Source organism: Arvicanthis niloticus, chromosome 14 (assembly GCF_011762505.2).
Source record: "Arvicanthis niloticus isolate mArvNil1 chromosome 14, mArvNil1.pat.X, whole genome shotgun sequence".
NCBI classification, from domain to species: Eukaryota; Metazoa; Chordata; class Mammalia; order Rodentia; family Muridae; genus Arvicanthis; species Arvicanthis niloticus.
The window spans coordinates 51,477,100-51,496,293 of NC_047671.1; the positions used below are offsets into that span (position 1 = coordinate 51,477,100).

Below are 19,194 nucleotides of genomic sequence, written 5' to 3' on the forward strand. Positions count from 1 at the left end.
AAAGAGCTGGGGTGAATGTGTATACGTGTGTATGCTTATACACAGTCTTGAAAGTTCCAGCATGGATCTAGAAAGACGCTGACAGGAACAGGACAGAGAGGCGAAGAGCAGCAACAGGTTCTGAATCTGAGCGCCAGCTGACCCTCACTAGCTATATGGCTAGTTCACTTAGTGAGAAATAAGGAAGCAATTGTTTACCTGAGCGAGCTGCTGTGGAGGTTACATGCAGATGGACCCGGCACTATTCCTAATTAGTATCTAGTCTTGATGGTAGTAGTGATAGAATCCTGTGCCTTGTAACCGTGAGTCACAAAGTGGCAAAAACTCAATGAGGTGATTAAGAAAAGTCTAAACTTATAAAGTCATTATATTCGTTAAGGGGTACTGAGGGGCACATATTACGAAGGGGGGAAAAATGAAAGAAAACTTACTGGGCTGAATGTTACACAAACCTGTAAATCACGGCCAGGCCCCACCAGAAGACCCATTCGAGCCTTCTGCTGTCTGTTCGCTTTCTTAGGGCAGTAAACCTTATGTGTGACCTCTGATCTCTATGAGACCCCAGATTAACTGTTATGACCTCTTGGTGAGTCCACTGATCTCATTACAATCTAGGTTAGTGTCCTCACTTAAACTCTGTGAGGGCTCTAAGTTGTTGCCTTCTAGGTTTTCATCCAGAAACCACCGGTAGGACTCAAATGACCCCGTTAACTTTGAGTGACCCCTCAGTGAACTCACTGACCTGTACATGACCCCATTTCATTCCCTCATCATCTGCCCTGGATTCTAAGATAACCCACCAAGAGTCCAACAACTTAACCTCGTTGTTCACCGTTCCCCTTTTTGCATCAGCCAGTCTTCAATGGACAGGTATGGTTGGGACCGGGGAGCACACTTGACCAGAGAGCCCTCTTGACCACCCTGACTCTCAGGTTTTAGCCTTGGGGATGTTGATTGAGTGTGTGACCTTTCAGGAAGCACTGCAGTCACTTCAGGCAACTTCCCTTCCACCACCCTGTCCCCTGGAACACTCAGGACATTCCGGCAGCTTCCTAGGTCAAAATTCTCTTCCCCATACCCCAAGTTCTTTCTTTACTTAGCGTTATCACTTTTAGTGTCTTTTCTCAGTCCCTCTCAGAGTCCTCAGTGGCAATGGTAACCACTCCCCTAGTCTCCCTCATAACGGTAAGACCCATAAACACAGAGAGCTGGCCTCTTTACCACTGTCCCTAGCACACAGCAACAGTGTATGGCACATGGTTGACCCTCATTGAAGAGGATGAAAGCTGTTTGTTGAGAGTTTGGTACCAGGAGTTCCTTAGACCTGGAGCAAACCTCCCAGGACCTTGTCAGGCCCTGGATTTGACCTGTCCTTATGGGCTTGTTAGGGGTCACAGAGAAGAGGAACATGATGGTCTATTAGAATGCAGGAAAAAAAATATTAGAACTTTGATTTAGATTTATTTTCATCTCATCTTTTTTAAATTTCTATTTTTGTGTATGTTTTATAATGTACATAATATTTTAGTACAGTAGTACATGTATATAATTTACAAATAAAGAATTATACAATTAAGGAAGCGAACTAAAAAATGTCTTTACTGATGGGAGGCACAAGTAGTGCTTGGGCAGTCACTCGTGTCAGAGGCTAAGGAACTTGCACCTCTGCTGTCCCCCACCCCATGACACAGAGAGTGGGACACTGGCTGGAAAATCAAAGGACCTTCAGGCAACTGGACAAAGAACAAGATCTCTTTGCTGCCCCCTGAATTGCCTTTTTGATCTCATTCAAACGAGCATTTGCTTCCCCTGAGCAAAACAAAGGGGCCAGATGGTTTGGTTATAAAACGTACTTCAGCTAATCCAATTTAAACAATTTGGATTTCAACCCACTACACCTCTCCACAAACTCCCAGCTCCCTGCATCCGATGGGAGTGGACTTGAAGTGTTAAGCGCTTAGTGCAAGGCTTATGTCACCCAAGACTACAAACTGTTGGCCAAACAATAGGAAAGATCAGCTCGTGGTAGCTGTGTCAAGAGGGCTATCCCCGAGACTCACTTGTTGCTCTAAGTGACGCAGTGTTTAAAGGATGTCAACCAGTGAGAGACACGCATCTCTACTCTCAACTGGGCCCTTTGCTTAGCCTTTCTGATTTGCTAGGAAAAGGATTATCACTAATCAAACCCGGCCACTCCACCTTCTCCCCACCACCACCACCACCACTGAGAACTAACAGCTTCCTTAACCCCACTCTACTGCCCGGCCTGCGCTTGCTGGAGGATGGCGCTCAGCAAGGTAGAGTGTCCTTCCTTACTGCCAGTAGGTCTGGGAAGAGGCCACCACTGGAGCTCGGAGGCCTTGGCAGTATTAACAGGAAGATAAAAAAAAAAAAAAAAAAAAAACAAACAGAGGTGTGCTACCAAGGCACTCACCCCACAGGACACCCCCTGGGACAGAGGAGGTGACACACACACATATCCTGTTCAGTCCAAAAGCATCAACTGGAAAAGTGATTGTGAGTCACAAGTCAGCCGGAAAAGGCAAAGGCAAAAACAGAGAGGGTCTTCATCCTTCCATCCAGAGTGTCAGAGCAGCCCTCAGAGGGCCCCATTGCAGACTTCCTCAATAGCAGGCCAAGCTCCAAGACAGGCCTTTTTCTTCATCTGGTTTCATCCTCTAATGGGTAGTAGTTCCCAACCCTTTTTTAAATGAGTTCTTTACAGTGTGTGTGTGTGTGTGTGTGTGTGTGTGTGTGTGTGTGTGTGTGTGTGTGTAAAAGAGGATGGAGAGGCCTCAGGGGACAAAAGGAGAAAGGGGGCACACGCATGAATGGAATCAGCTTGGCACTGAGTGGAGGTTAGGCCCCAGATTATTGCAATGTGAGGCAGGAGAACTGGGCCAGTTGCAAAGGTTGCTGGTGGTCCGTAGACCTGCTGCTGGTCAACTGAGAGGAAAGAGGAGAAAAGGTGGGTGGCCAAGCTGAGACCCAGAGTCCAGACCCACCCTCACAAACACAAGATGAGGGAGGAACCTGATGAGAAGGGAACCTGGTAAAGCAACAGTGATGGACTTGTTCGGCCCTAGAACATGTCTGGCCTGCAAAGCAAGGCCCCATGACTGGAGGGCAGCAGAGCTAGGAGAGGGCCTAGGCCAGAGATGGCCCAGGATGCAAGAAGATCAGTGTCATGAGTCTCCTTGGGCACAGGGCTCTCCATACCCCTCTGGTTGCCGGTTAACTGCCTGGAGCTTGGTTCAAGCAGTCCCTGGCTGGAATTGTGCTCACTGACCCCTCTGGGGCCATTTGCCTGCCTCTAGGGCCTGCACAGCCACACCAGCTAGGTATCAGATGCAGAGGTATCCTTTGTGGCTTTGCTGCCAGTCACGGGCCCATGGCCCAGGCTGAGGGCGGGGCTTGAGTGTGTTTTCCGGAGAGCTGGGTCATCCCCTTCTAGCGTTGCCAGCCGAGCCTCAATCCGCTCCAGGTCATCTGAGCCCACTTTGATTTTCACGGCCAGAAGGTGGATATAGGTCTCATAACGACTTTTCTGGGGAAAGAGAAGACAAAAGACAAAAGCAAAGTCAAACAAGATGCAACAAAATGGAGATAGGAGATTTGTCTTAAGAACCTAGTAACAAAGCACCAACCTCTGTGGCATACCCCTGCATCAACAGCTCTTGCAATCAACAAAAGTAAATAAGCCACCCCCCCAAAAATAGGCAGACATACACATCAACCTCACATATCATTTTCTTGAGACACCATCTCACTATGTAGCCCTGGAATTCACTATGCAAACCAGACTGACCTTGAACTTGCAGCAATCCTCCTGCCTCAACCTCCTGAGTCCTGAGATTATAATCATGACCAGTTTCTCACTCATAACTTGACAATCCAAATAACATCAAAGATTTCTTAGGTACAACATGAAAGACATGGGCAATAAAAGCAGACGTGGACAAGTGGGACTGCATTGATATTTAAAGCTTCTGTGCTTTGAAGGATAAGGAAATTACAGATTTAATGAGCAAAGCTTCGATTTGGAGGATAGAGAAACCTGGAGACCAGTGAACAAGTGCTGCTGAGCCACACCCTGAAAATCGATCAAGATGGCACAATTTACCATGTGTTTCCACAATTTAAATTTTAAAAACTTAGGACTGAAGGCATGGCTCGGCGGTTAGGAGGGCTTGCTGCTCACTCGGAAGACCTGAGTTCGGTTCCCAGCGTCCATATGAGGCAGCTCACTATAGCCTGTAACTCTAGCTCTAGGGGATCTGACCCTTTACAAGCATTCACAAACAAGTGTGAAGATTCACACAAGTACACATAAATCAAAATAAATCTTTTCTATTAAAATGTGAAACCTGAATTAAAAAGTAATGAAAAAAATGATCGTTTAAGTTGTGAGATCAATGAAGATTAAAACATCTCCAAATGGTTGCATTCATGAACACTTAGAATGGTTATTTAAAAGCTGCTGTTAACATTTGAGAGGGAGACCTAGCAGATTCAGGCCTTGTCCACCCTCGGGGACTCCTCCCCCTCCCCAGTTCTGCCTATGAGGCTTCATGTCCTCCCCATCCACACCAAGCCAAGTAAGAGAGAGAACTCAGACACCAGAGTTGAAGCCAATCACCTGCTTAGGATCCTACGTTCTGCTTTTCCTAATTGTGTCACCTTGGGCCAGTGCTCTGGCTTCTCTGAGTTTCAGTTTACCTTTCTGTCAAATGGGGATAGTTTCGGAAATGTTTTAACGAACATGAACTCAGCCCACGAAAGGAAGCCAGGCCTCTCCCCAAGCAAGTCCCCTGTGGCTTTTGTCATCTCTACTTTACACTGCAGAGTAGATGTGAAGGACTCCTGGAGAGATCCAGCCATAGGCGAAATCTGTCAACATTTGACAGCCAGACTGTGAGAGACTGATTGCAGGACACTGGCTTATACCTGCCTCAGAGAGCCCCACAGTAGGGAAGTCTCAAACTAGAGTCCCTGGAATGTTGCTGTTGATGGCAGAAGTGGAGGGTGGGAGCTGGCCTTCTCCTCGAGCCCCAGCTCTGACCTCTGCTACCCAACTCCCAAGACCTACCTCAAATGTGAGATAGTGTTCCTTCAGCCGGTATTCCTCCACTTCCTTAGACTTGAGGCCTTTCTCTAGTGGGTGACACCTGTGCTCAGCCAGCTCTGCAGTCACCTGCTTCAACTTATTCTCATGAGACCGCAGCTGCTCCTCCTGCAAAGACAAGCCCGGGTCTGTGAGGTCTGACATTTGGGGCATCAACAGACATGGGCCTAATCCCATCCACACTGGAAGCCGCTTCACCAAAGAGAAACTAATGCTGACCAAGGTCCTCAAAGTCAAAGGTTCAGAGCTAGGCTCTAGACATGAAGGCTCCTTCCACGCTTTTTCCTCCCCTTTCTCCCAGGGACATCAGCCAACAGGCTCAGCCCACAAGACAGCTTTACATTTGCATGTGAGTATACATACTGTGGAGCAGACACCTCCACCACAACCCCTTGCATAGAATCCCACATGTGCACTGAAGCATGCTGGGACAAGGGTCAGCCTGGCCCCACTTATTCCAATCTCCGTATAGCACATACATCCTCTCACCATCATACCTAAAAGTAGATGAGACTTTGTCACTGACAGGCCAGTGTGCGTGCACAGACACACACACACACATAACCACTCAGCACAGTGAGGAGGCCCCTTTGAGCAATCTGCACATGTAGATGTGTGGATACCACCGTGGTGCAGGCATACAGGTGTGTACATGTACATTATGTGTGCTGATGTGATGTGTATATAGTGTGTCTGTGTTCATACACACACACACACACCACATCACATACTCACAGAAGCTCCACACAAACAGTGAATGCCCTGAAGCTTTGTGGAGAGATGAAAGCCTTAATAGGAAAGGACTAACGACTGAAAGGAAGTTTGAAGCTTGCCAGCCCTCTGTTCTCAGGTTCTGGTCCATTGTTTCTCCTTTCCTGTCTAAAATACTCTGAAAATCTGTGGTATTAGTGAGATAGGGTTTTCATAGAAATATAACTAAAGTATTTAAAGATTAAAAAAGAGAGGGAATGCTGTTATGGATAGTTTTATGTCAATTTGACTCAAGATAAAGTCATCTGAGAAAAGGAACCCTCAATTAGGAAAATGCCTCCATAGCCCGGTCGTGGCGCATGCCTTTAATCCCAGCACTCAGGAGGCAGAAGCAGGTGTATGTCTGTGAGTTCAAGACCATGCTGGTCTACAGAATGAGTTTCAGGACAGAGCTAGGGCTAAACAGAGAAACCCTGTCAAAAAAGAAGGAGGAGGAAGAGGAAGAAGAGGAGGAAGAGGAGGAAGAGGAGGAAGAGGAAGAAGAGGAGGAAGAGGAAGAAGAGGAGGAAGAGGAAGATGAGGAGGAAAGAAAGGAAGGAAGGGAGGGAGGGAGGGAGGGAGGGAGGGAGGAGGGAGGGAGGGAGGAAGGAAGAAGGAAGGAAGGAAGGAAGGAAGGAAGTCTCCATAAGATCAAGCCCATTCTGATCAAGCCCAATAGTGATCAAGCCCATTCTGGATAGTGCCATTCCTGGATTCTATAAGAAAAAAGGTTGAGCAAGCCATGGGGAGTAAGCCAGTAAGCAGCGCCCTCCATGGCCTCTGGCTCCTGCCCTGCCTGAGTCCTGTCCTCACTGCTTTTGATGATGAGCTGGAGTAAAAGAGACCCTCTCCTCCCCAGGTTGCTTTTGGTCATGGTGCTTCACTGCAGCAAGAAATATTCCTGACTAAGACAAACGCCAACACTGGACTGTTTCTAAAAAGTGAAAAATAGGAACTGGAGAGATAGCTCAGTGGTTAAGAGCACTGACTGCTCTCCCAGAGGACCTGGGTTCCTCAACCCAACAACCACATGGTGGCTCACAACTGTCTGTGACTCCTGTTCCCTCATCTGGCCTCTGCAGGTACCAGGCACATTCCTAGTGCACAAACATACATGCAGGCAAAACGTTCATACACAAAAAGTAAAAACAAAGTTTAAAAAAAATGTTTTATAAGAAAAGTGAAGGACTGGAGAGATGGCTCATCGGTTAAGAGCACTGACTGCTCTTCCAGAGGTCCTGAGTTCAATTCCCAGCAACCACATGGTGGCTTACAACCATCTGTAATGGGATCTAATGCCCTCTTCTGGTGTGTCTGAAGAGAGTGACAGTGTACTCATATACATATAATAAATAAATCTTAGAAAGAAAGAAAGAAAGAAAGAAAGAAAGAAAGAAAGAAAGAAAGAAAGAAAGGTGAAAAATAAGTGCTTGTAAAGCAACCTGGGGGAAGGAAACCCTTTATAGCATGGTGGGATTGTAAATTAATACATTTACTGGGAGCTCATCAAAAAATAAAAATAGGGAGCTGGAGAAATGGCTCAGCAGTTAAGAGCACTAGCTGTTCTCCCAGAGGTCCTGAGTTCAATTCCCAGCACCCACATGGCAGCTCACAACTGTCTGTAACTCTAGTTTCAGGTGATCTGACACCCTCATACAGACACTCATGCAGACGAAACTCCAATGTGCATAAAAAATAACAATAATAAAGATAAATAATTTTTTTTAAAAAACTAAAAATAGAGGAGGCCACAGAGAGGGTGCAATAGATAAAGTGCTTGCTAAACAAGCCTGAATTAGATCCCTGAAACCACATAAAGAGGAGAGAACAGACTCCACAAAGTTGTCCTCTGACATCCACATATGCTATGCCATGTGTGCCCCACCCGCAACACATCACACACACACACACACACACACACACACACACACATATATATATATATATATATATATATATATGTATAAAATAAATTCTAAAATGAAACTACTATATGCTCCGACTGTGCCAGTCCTGGGAACACACCCAAAGGAATCTGAGCCAGCACACCACAGCCATACCTGCACACCTGTTTCTTGCAACAATGTTCACAATAGCCAAGTGATAGAATCAGCCTGAGTGTCTAGCAACAGACAAATGGATACAGAAAATATAGTGTATATACACAGTGAGGTTTTATTCATCCATACAGAATGAAACTGTGTGCTGAAGAGATGGCTCAGCAGTGAAGAGCACTCACTGCTCTCCCAGAGGAGCCAGGTTCACTATGGATCCCAGCACCCATACCAGGTGGCTCACAACTGCCTGTTACTCTGGAGAATCTGATGCCCTCTTCTGGCCTCTGTGGGCACCTGCACACATGTGGTACTTATAAACTTACACAATGAACACACACACATATATACATAAATTTTGAAAAATAAAAATGAAGCTATGTCATTTACAAAGACATTGATAGAACTAAAGATATCATTTTATGTAGGTAACATATACATACATGTGCACCCACATGCATACACACACACATGCACACACACATGCAAAATAAATAAATCTTTAAACAGTCCAATAGAGCACTGCGTAAAAGGTCAGGCAGGTTTCACCTGTCTCTATGACACATACAGCCTCTCAAATTCATGCCACAGACCCACAATCACACCCACATAGCTACACTGCCACTGGCAGGGAAGGGAGCTCGTGTCACCCATCACAGAATTGACAGGCTTCTGGGCTGTGCATGTGGGGGTCTTCATTGTCCCACCTGTGAGTGGGCCTACGATGGTAGAATGAAGGAGAATATCTCTCCTTCCCTGGTGTCCCTCAGCCCAGTACTACATGACCCAGAGAAAGGGCTGAGCTGAAACCAACAGCCTAGCCCCAGGAGCTTGTACCTGGCAGAGGCGAGTGGTACAGGAGGGCAGCAAGGGTCGACAAAACTTCTTCATGGAGCTGACAGCTGCAGGGAAGGCGGGTGCTGAGAAGATGGCAGCTACTAAGTTGATCCTCAGGATCCAGGAGAGCATCTCTTCCTTGCTCCTGGGGACAAAAGAGGACATAAAGGGCTCTACTTCTCATAGTAGGACCTCCAGCCTTCTCCCAACCTGGCACCCAGTACTCAGCATGAAGTCTGGCAGAGAAGGCACTAATACCTAGGCAAGAACAGGAAGGAGAAAGAAGGGTGGGATGGGCAGGTGGGTGAATGAGCCTGGTCAGAACTCGATAGGGAACTCCCATCTGGACTCTCACAAAATAAACTTGCTCCAGCCTAGACTGATGTCCCTAGAGCCCGTGAACTCCGGGATCAGCTGCAGTGAGTAAGCCTCTGTCCTGCCCCATCACCTTCCCAGATTCCCACTGGGCTCCCAGTTCTCACATACTAATCTCCTTCATGGGAAACTTGCCTGACATGTGAAAATACCTCATCTCTAGTCACAGAGGATGGGGTGCAGCAGAGCAGAGGCCTTACAGGTCAACGGTATAAGGAGTCCTTCCCACTTAACCTTTGTCAAGGGTGAGTCCCAGTCTATCAGCCTGACCTGCAGGACTTCAGAGTGCACCTGCAGCCCCTGCAGGCTTATTAGACATTGTCAGGTATTGACTCTGTGAGCCTAAGACATGTGCAGTAAGGTGGCCTCCCTATCCTGCCTCCAGGTGACAGAGAAGGCCACATTGAGAGCCACTGCTCTGGAAGACCTGAAGCGGCCACTGATCTGTGGCAAGCAGACACACCAAGTCTGTGGCTGATGGGCACAGGTTTCTATCCTGAGGCCTGGAGAGTGGAGCTTGCGGGGCTGATGCTGCAGGCTGGGAGTCTCTGCTCCTACTTACGGTGCCTGGAAGAGAAAGACCCTCCAGTCTGCCGTCTTGAGCTTGAGCACATTGGACTTCTTACTGTAGTCAGAAGCCCTGGTGGCCAGAGCATGATGTACACGGATGGCATTCTTCAGGTCCCCCTCGGACAGGGCCTTGTCAGGCCTGTATTCATCCTGAGTGGAGTATGCTATGTCACTCTGGGCTGTAGCTCACTGCCCCCACACAGCCCATTGTCATTTCCCTCCCTCCCTCCCTCCTCTGAATTGCCTTTACCCTCCCCCAACATAGAATCACTGTATATGCCCTCCCCTCACACCCCAGTCTGTCCCATAATGCCACGAGGCATAATCCACTTGGCATTTCAGAGTCCCTTGCCCCAAACCCTCACAGCTCCTGAGTGAGTCCAGGTAAGACTCTTAATAGAAGAAAGCCCTAGCTCCTCTCTAGGTCCCAGTCCTGGCCAGAAGACCCTGAGCTGAGTATCACAGGCAGGGGCTGGATGAGACTGAGTGGGCCCTTTCTACATAAGGATTCTGAAACCGCCCTCTCACCTTCTGCAGGTACAGGATGGTCCCTTTGAGCACCGCGTAGAATTTCTTCCAGCCGCGCCTCCCACGGGGTGCTGAGAGGGGGCACCATTAACTCCTACCCTTCCATTCCCTGCACCTCCACCTGTATGTGTGTCCCCAAAGGAGTGGCCAAGGATGGGTCCCTCCTACACCAGCATCCCTCCCAGGCCCCTTCCCCAGCCTGACACCCACTCCTCTTGCCGTCCATGTCAGCATGAGTCTTCCGGGTCAGCACGCCGTGCTTGTAGGTGGTAGCGCTGAGAGCCTGCGGGACATCCAGGAATGGATTGCCACCGTCCAAGATCCGAGTCACCTTCTTTGTGCCCGTCCCAAACTTGTCATCCACCAGCTCAGACAGGGATTTTCTCAGCTCATCCTCATCACTAGGAAGGTACCAAGCCTGAGCCACCTCCAGAGAGGCCTTGCCCACCCCCACCCCTTGCCACAGCCTCCCCACCAGCCACCCTTCTGGCGTCAAAGTTGGAGACAAAAGATTGCAAAATACAGTTCCAGCACTCTGATCCCTCCCCTTCATCTTCAGTTCTGAGTTTTGATATCCGATCTTTGATTCAGAGTCTCTAAACTAATCTTCACCTTTAACACAGAGTTAGAGACTTCTTTATCTTCAAGTTTCCTTCCCTCAGTCTTCCTAAACCTCTCCAGCCCAAGGAGCACCACCCCTTTGTGGACTGAAGCTGTTGCACAAACTGTCCCAATGTGCTGGAAATCACAGAACAACAAGGCAAGACCCTGAAGTCCAGGCCTACCTTCCGAGCCTGGTAGAAGACTGCAGCTCTTCCCAGCATAGTTACAGCCCCTGAGCTATGAGCCTCCCTCCACACATCCTCGAAGGCACAACCTTCCCTAGGGAGCTTAGCCATGGGGCTTGCCCCCAACCCCTCAGAGCTTTTCCCAACCTCATCAACCAGTAATATCTCCAACCCTCTTTGCAAATGGGTGTGAACAGCCTTCACAGGTGAAGAAATTAGGGCATTTGTCCCTCCCATTACCAGAAGCAGTCACCACCCAAACATCTTCTCACTGCTAGTATTGTTGGGAACCTGTACTTCCTGCCCTACTTCCTAAAAGGGAAAAAGCTGTCATTGATTGGGAACTTGGCAATATCCTCAGTACAGAAAGACTAGTCACCTACACTCCCAGAACTAAAGTCATGGTAGAATCTATTCTACAGCAATATAAACAGTGCACACTTGTAATCAAGTCAGAAAATGAACCCATAGGGTGTTGGCCAGCTAGGTAGGGACTGTCAGGGGCCTGGGCTAGAATAAATCAGCACCATGGAGAGTGGTCTGTATGCCCAGCCACTCCCTCTCCTGATAACCAGTCTCATACCCTTGATCTACTCACATGGCCCATTCCAGCTTTTCATTCTTGATGGAGTTGTAAAGCGTCTGAATCAGGGAGGAGAAAGGGGAGGAAGAAAGAAGTTCAGGTGGAGAGTCAGAGAAACCCCCATATCTCTCCAGCAACATGGCCATGGTGAGGGAGCATCTTTGCAGTTAAATGGATAAAGTGGGTGCTTCATTCATATTTGCTTGGTGTCACATGATGCATAAGTGAGTGGTGTATTGGATGGATGATCTTTAGTTATGCACTCACTACTGTCTGTCTAGCCAGAAGGTTGTAAGCTTCCCAAGGTTTATGATGTCTAACGTTTAGAATGTCACAGGATAGGTGGGTGGATGGGACGTTGGGAAGTAACTGGATAGATGTCAGAATGGATGAGTGGTTGGTGTATGAAGGACTGTTTGGAGGGCTGGGACATACCTCATTTGGTAGAGTGTGTACCTAGTGTGTGTGAAGCTGGGATTTAATCCCCAGAACCACATAAAGCCAGCATGGTGACACATGCCTGGAATCCCAGCACATGGGAAGTGGGGGCATGAGGATAACTCAGGGTTATCTTCAGTTACACAGTGAGCTGAAGGCCATCCTAGGCTACATGAGAGCTTGTGGGTGAGGGGTGAATGGGTAGGTACATGGGTAGGTAAGTGGTTACATAGATAGGCGGATGGTGTATCCATGCATGAAGAAACACGTGATGGACGGAGAAGGAGATAAAAGATGAGAAGTAGATAGTGAGAAATGAATGGGTGGGTGATTTGGTAGTTTTTTGTTTTTAAAGACAGGGTTTCTCTGTGTAGCCCTGGCTATTATGGAACTCTCTGTAGACCAGTCTGGTCTGAAAGTCATAGATCTATCACCTCTGTCTCCCAAGTGCTGGAATTAAAGATCTGTGCCACCATGCCCAGCTTGAGCTTAAAGGTATATTTTCATCAGGTCCTTCTTGATGGTGAAGCAGATAATTGTAGCAAAAAAAAAAAAAAAAAATAGGAGACAATGTTCTCTTTTAGTTTCTGTAACTGGCACGTAATAATTGTATATATCTTCCTTTAGGTTTACCACTCAACTCTCCTCCTAGCACCATAAGTCTATTAAAAGACTATCTAAAAATTAACTCATCATCTATAAACACCCCAAAAATAAATCTGTTCTTTTTTATACAACGCCGAAGCTTCACCTTGGGAAGCCTCAAAGGAAAACTAATTTCTTTCATTGCCAGTGATGAAAGAATGAGTAGAGTAGACCTTTCCCTATGGTTATGGTGGTGGTGGTGGTGGTGGTGGTGGTGGTGGTGGTGGTGGTGGTGGTGGTGGTGGTGGTGTCGGTGATGGTGGGGGGGCAGATGGGGGGAAGGAGGTGGTGGTGGAGGAGGTGGTGGTAAGGGAGGTGTTGATGGTAGAGACAGTCATGGGTGGCAGCCATAACAATTGGTGACAATGATGGTTATCATTTGGTGATAGTATGGTTACTACTAGAATGGTGGTCATTGAAGTACTAAAATCAGAGTGCTCAGAGCCTCACCGTCTATCTTTCTTGGAGAATACACAACAGTCAGGTGAGGAACTAGGCAGAATCCAGCTCTGTCCCAAAGCTATGGATCTAGAATGTCAAGATTTAGTGGAGCAAGCTTTCACTCCACTCATGCTGGGTAGGACAAGGGAGCATGAGAGCCCTTAGCAGATGATACCTTCAAAAGGTCTTTGGCAAAGTCTTGGCCATCGTTCAGCTGGTCCAAGTTGGCAATGAATTGCTGGCAGGACATCTTCTTGCCAATGTTCTGTCATGGAGAAATGGTTCTGCCTGAGAGTAGGGAAGAAGGCTGGTGTGGTCCACACACCCTGCCCTGCCCTTCCCAGCCCTGCCCTGCCCTGCCCTGCCCTGCCCTGCCCTGCCCTGCCCTGCCCTGCCCTGCCCTACCCTGCTCTGACAGATAGGATGAGGCAGTACTGAAGAAAACTCTCTGGATACTCCTTCATCTCCAAGAATTTAAAAAAATTTTTTTTTTTTTTTTTTTTTTTTTTTTTTTTTGCATTCTAAGTTTTATTTGATCCACAAACGACATGAAAGGCTCTCTTCGATGCAGGAGCCGAGTTAGGTGAAGCATTGTGAGTTGGCCAGGCGCCTGCTCTGCGCTGGGCATTGACCTTCACGTGTATTAGCATATCTCCTTGCTACAAGGTGAGAAGCCTGAAGAATGAGAAAGGAACTCATGCGTGAAGAAGGAGGAGGGGCCAGTGTGTCTGACATCAGAGAGAGGAGGGGCCAGTGTGTCTGACATCAGAGAGAGGAGGGGCCAGTGTGTCTGACATCAGAGCCCTTACTCTCACCCGCTGTTGTGACCCCCCAGGGTCACTGAGCATCAAGACTTGAACCCAGGCCTCTTGGCTTCATCTTTTTACCCTCTCACCTGCACACAGTGGAACAGGAAGAACTCCAGAGGTAGGTCAACTGAGGGAGAGATTGGTCTTATGAGACGACTAAAAATCAATCACCACTAGCACACATGGGTGATCCATATTGAGCAGGGAAGACACAAAAAGAACCTGCTTAGGTTCTCTTTGATACAAGCAAAGAGCTGGGGAGGGATGGCTGTACCCCAAAATTTTATCTCTTGTTAACTACTCACTAGTTGATGGGCTCAAGCACCCCAAGCCCACCATCTGGCATTTACTCTTCCAGAGTCTCCTTGGAGGAGCCCCTCTGGAGGAGGTCCTAGCTGGCACTTTGCTATTGGTGGTTTTGTGAGCTGGAGTTTGCCAAAATAAGGCAGTGTTTTCTTGTATTTATTTATTTAAGCACCCTATGACATGGGAATATGGGTTTCCTAAAATAAATAAAGGAATATCAGAGTCCAGCAAATGTATTGCCCCAGTTCAGAACTTTGAACGTGTTCATGTGTGCTGGGACTCTCCAAGGACATAGTTCCATGTGCACTGTCCCACACTTCCTGATGTTAGCATCACTTTAACAAAGAGCCTCTAGTAACATCATATGCCACCGAAATAACGTGGGAAACATTGCTACAAGGCAATTCCTTGTTTTCTTGCTTCTTTGCTTCTTTGTTTGACACTGGGGTCTCACCATATAGCCTAGGCTGGCCTCAGAAAACCTTGAGATTCTCCTGTCACAGCCTTCCAAATGTTGGGATTGTAAATGTGCTGGTTAGTTTTTTGTCAACTCAACACCAGCTAGAGTTGACCCTCTCCTGCCTCCCCCCAAAAAAAGAAAAGCTAGGCTGAACAAGCCAATGAAAAAACTCTTCCATGGCCTCTGCTTCAGTTCCTGCTCCCAAGTTCCTACCTTGAGTTCCTGCCTTAGCTTCCCCTGATGAGAGATTGTAACACAAATAAGCCCCTTTCTCCTCAAATTGCTTTTTGTCACCATTTTTATCATAACACTAGAAGCAGAATTGGAATGATACATATATGTGCCCTGTACCCAAACAATGTAAGGGTTAATGTATAGCTGATGAGAATTTTCTTAACTTCTTTCAAAGCTTTAAAAAGAAAAGATCTTATGTGTGTGCCTTTATATTTTTTGTCTGTTTCTGTGTTGTATTTTTATGTATACATTTTCTGTGTACAGACATAAACATATAATCATGTCATGGTCATTTTTTGGTCATGGTCATTTATAATAAAAGAATACAAACACATGAGGAAATACTGTCTTTGAGTTCCACACACACTGAATCTTCTCAGTCACTAAGAAAACAAAGTCAAAAAACAGCTCCGTATTGGCCAGGGGATGCAGCTCAGTCGGTAGAATGCCTACTTGGTATGGAGCATTAGGTTTCATCTATAGCACCTGGGCATACTAGTATATACCTATAATCCCAGCACTTGAAAAGTGGAGGCAAAAGAATCAGACATGCAAGAATATCCTCAGTAGTACAGTGAATTTGAGACTAGCCTGGGCTACATAAGACTCTGTTTTAAAATAATAATAATAGCCTTTTCATCTTAACAATGGCATATCCTTGTTATGAAGGATACTTTTCCAATAAAAAACAGCTGTTAGGGGTCTGAAGAGATGGTTTGGAGGTTAAGAGCACTTACTGCTTTTCTTAACAACCCAAATTTGGTTTCAGCAGCCACAATGGGTAGCTCACAACCTTCTGTAACTGCACCATCCGGAACTAATGCCCTCTTCTAGCTTCTAGATACACATGTGGCACACATGCACAAAAGAACATAACATACACCTAAATAAAAATTACTGGAGAGAAGTTTTGGTTGAAATATTAGTGAACCGCCTGTGTAAAAGCACTAGAGAAATACAAAGCAGACACCTAGGCTGAGTTCCTGCCACTCAGGGAATGTAGAGAGAGCCCTGCACTGGAAAACGTTCCTCCTCTAACCATGGCCCAATGGCTGAGGAACCAAGTAACCTACTGAACTTAAAAACAAACACTGGGGTTCAGAGCACACCAAGACCAAGGGGTCCTGGGAAATACATCAGCTATATGTCAACATGAAAATTGAAACAAAAAAAATCGAAATGCTGTAATAAATTTTTCAGACAGGAAGAAAAGTATTCCAGATAAAAGCATGGAGAAGCAGGAAGCATGGGGAAACAGGAAGTGTGGACAAGCAGGAAGCATGGAGAAGCAGGAAGCATGGGAAACAGGAAGTATGGGAAAGCAGGAAACTTGAAAAGACAGAAAGCTGAGAGAGCTTAGCTGTCTTTAGATGCCACATGGCCCCAGAAGTGATAAACCCACTTCTAACAAGTCAGAAATGTACCTCATGAACCAGAAAAAGAATTCTGAGGGCTAGGTATGTAGTTTACGGGTAAAGCACTTGCCTAGCATGTACAAGGGCCTGGGTTCAGTCTCCAGTACCACAAAAGAAAGACTTTTTAAGAAGAATTCTTAAAGAATACACAACTAAGAAACTAACAAAGGAGGACAATAAAAATCTAAAAAGCACCTAAATGATCCAAAAGTATACAAAAAAGGAGGGAAAAAGAATAAATGAATGGAACAGAAAAGAAAAAGTAGCCAGAGACTATTTAATTCCAACGTTCCAAGCCAGAAGCAGGTAGATCTCTGTGAGTTCAAGGCCAACGTGGTCTACAGAGCTAGTTCTGGGACAGCCAGGTCTACAAAGAAAACCCAAAAAAAACAGAAACAAAAACAAAAAAGAAAGAGGGAAAGAAAAAAGAACCAGGATAACCTCAAATTTTAAGTGATTCTCTTGCTTCAGTTTCTTAAGTACTAAGATTAAAGGCATAAACCAAAACACCAAGATTAACTTGGTATATTTAAGTTAAAACACATCCTAACTCATTAAATGTTCAAGTTAAAAGGAAGTTATCAGAGATAATATTTGTAAAGTACAAAATGCAAGAGTCACACCCTAAATACAAATGAACAGACATATTGAAAGCCAAAAGTTAGAAAAGGATGCAACATACAACTAATAAGACATCTCCAGTGCAAATCCACTAATGCGTATGAGGCATAGAAGAAGTTAGGAAGCCTTAAAATAGAGAATGATGTTGTCATAGTGATGAAAGCATCATACCAGCAGGAAACATAATCATCGTAAATCCATGTAAACCAAGTAGCATATGTGACACAAAACTTGATAGACCCAATAAATGACACATTCACAGTTTTGGTTGTAAATCTTAATACTATTTGTCAGGTCCCAAAGAAACCCAGGAAAGTGTGGTGGTTTGAATACGCTTGGCCCAGGGAGCAGCACTATTAGGAAGTGTAGCCTTGTTGGAGTAGGTGTGGTCTTGTTGGAGGAAGTGTGTCACATTAGGGGTGGGCTTTGAGACCTTCCTCCTAGCTGCCTGAAAGCCAGTCTTTTCCTGTTCACCTTCGGAACTATATGTAGTACTCTCAGCTCCTACAGCCCCATGCCTGCCTGGATGCTGCCATGCTTCCTGCCATAATGATCATAGACTGAACCTCTGAACCTGTAAGCCAGTCCCAATTAAATGTTGTCATTTATAAGAGTTGCCTTGGTCATGGTGTCTGTTCACAGCAATGGAATCCTAAGACAACAAGAATTACTCAGTACCTGGGCCTCTCCCAGCATTCTGCATCCTGCCACCAACCCTAAACCTCTCCAGCCCAAGGCCTGGGCTATCTTCCCCCAGCTTCTCTTTCCTATATAATCCAGCCATTTTGACCATTCTCTATTTTATCTTGGCTGCTGGCTGGTTCCATCTAGGCTCTTCGTCCACACCTCCTCTCTTGGTCCCCTTGCCCTCTCTCCTCTTCTCTCTCCTCTCTTCCTTTCTCACTCTTCCCAGCTCTCTCTTCTCATGTCCAGGTACAGACTGGACCCTTCCAGATGCCTCTGGTTCTACTCTCCCTCACATCGACAACCACACCTTGGAGCAGTCATGTCCTCATTCTTGCTGGCTACTCACTCATAAGAAGATCAAGTAGACAAAAGTAAATAAATAAGACTACTAAAGAAGAAGGAGCCAAAGCCGTTAGATAGCCTGGATGAAGTGGACATGCTCTTAGGGAACACATGCTATGAAAACTGACTCAAGAAGAAATAGAAAAGCTAAATAGACTTATAACAAGTAGAAGAATTAGATCAGGATTCAGAAACCTCACAAGAAAAGCAAAGACCAGATAATGTCACTGATGAGTTTTAAAGACCATTTAAAGAGCAAATTAACCAATCCTAATTCACTCTGTAATGTGGGTCATACCAGTGCCTAGCAAAAGAAAAGAAAACATCAGATAAGTAATTCTTTAGAATAAAGATGCAAAAATCCTCAACAAAATACTATCCATCAGCATCTCAAAGGGACTACATAGGTCCTACAAGGTGGCTCACCAGGTAAAGGCACTTTGACCTCCAGCCTATCACCAAACCTAATGACCTGAGTTAGAACCCTAGAATTCACAGAATGGAAGGAGAGAACTGACTCCTGCAAGTTGTTCTCTGACCTCCACACATGCACTGTGTGCCCACTATCCCCTCCCAAGTAAATAAATGGGAAAAATATCCAACAAACTAGGGATAGAATGGACCATCTTTGAATGATGAAGGGTACTTATGAAAAGCCCACATTTGACATACTCAGTGGTAAAAAACTAGAAGCTTTCCCCCTAAGATCAGAAACATTTCCATACAGTATTATATTAAGAGTTCTAGTTAGCAGGGTATGATGACATATGCCTTTAATTGCTGCATTTGGAAGGCAGAGGTGGGAGGATTTCTATGAGTTCGAGGCCAGCCAGGTCTACATAGTGAGTTCCAGGATAGCCAGGATTATGTAGAGGACCCTGCTAAAAAAAAAAAAAAAAAAAAAAAAAAAAAAAAAAAAAAAAAAAGTCTTAGCCAGAGTGATTGATTAGGTAAGAAAAACAAATAAAAATCTAAATTAAAAAAAAGGAAAGAGCTCTTTATCTCTAGTTGCAGATGCCATGATTTTATATGAAGAAAATGCTAAAGATCCAGAAAAATCATTAAAACTAATGAACACATTAATTGAAATTGCAAAATATAAGATCAATGTATAAAAATCAGTTGTATTTCTTTTTTTCAAGATTTTTCCAAACATTGTGTTAGACAAGGTGTGGTAGCTCATTTG

General features: G+C 45.7%; 1 protein-coding gene across 1 annotated transcript in view; it reads right to left on the reverse strand.

The window, feature by feature from the left end:
• Positions 1–1,443: 1,443 nt before the first annotated feature.
• Positions 1,444–19,194, reverse strand: part of Psd2 (pleckstrin and Sec7 domain containing 2) — a 51,860-nt gene continuing 34,109 nt past the window's right edge. The window contains exons 9-16 of the mRNA XM_076912804.1: positions 13,310–13,399; positions 11,626–11,669; positions 10,450–10,640; positions 10,240–10,310; positions 9,704–9,861; positions 8,767–8,911; positions 5,090–5,233; positions 1,444–3,547 (exon numbers count right to left, since the gene is read on the reverse strand). Coding sequence (XP_076768919.1) covers positions 3,338–3,547; positions 5,090–5,233; positions 8,767–8,911; positions 9,704–9,861; positions 10,240–10,310; positions 10,450–10,640; positions 11,626–11,669; positions 13,310–13,399 — 1,053 coding nt within the window. The 3' untranslated portion in view covers positions 1,444–3,337. The remainder of the gene's footprint in view (positions 3,548–5,089; positions 5,234–8,766; positions 8,912–9,703; positions 9,862–10,239; positions 10,311–10,449; positions 10,641–11,625; positions 11,670–13,309; positions 13,400–19,194) is intronic.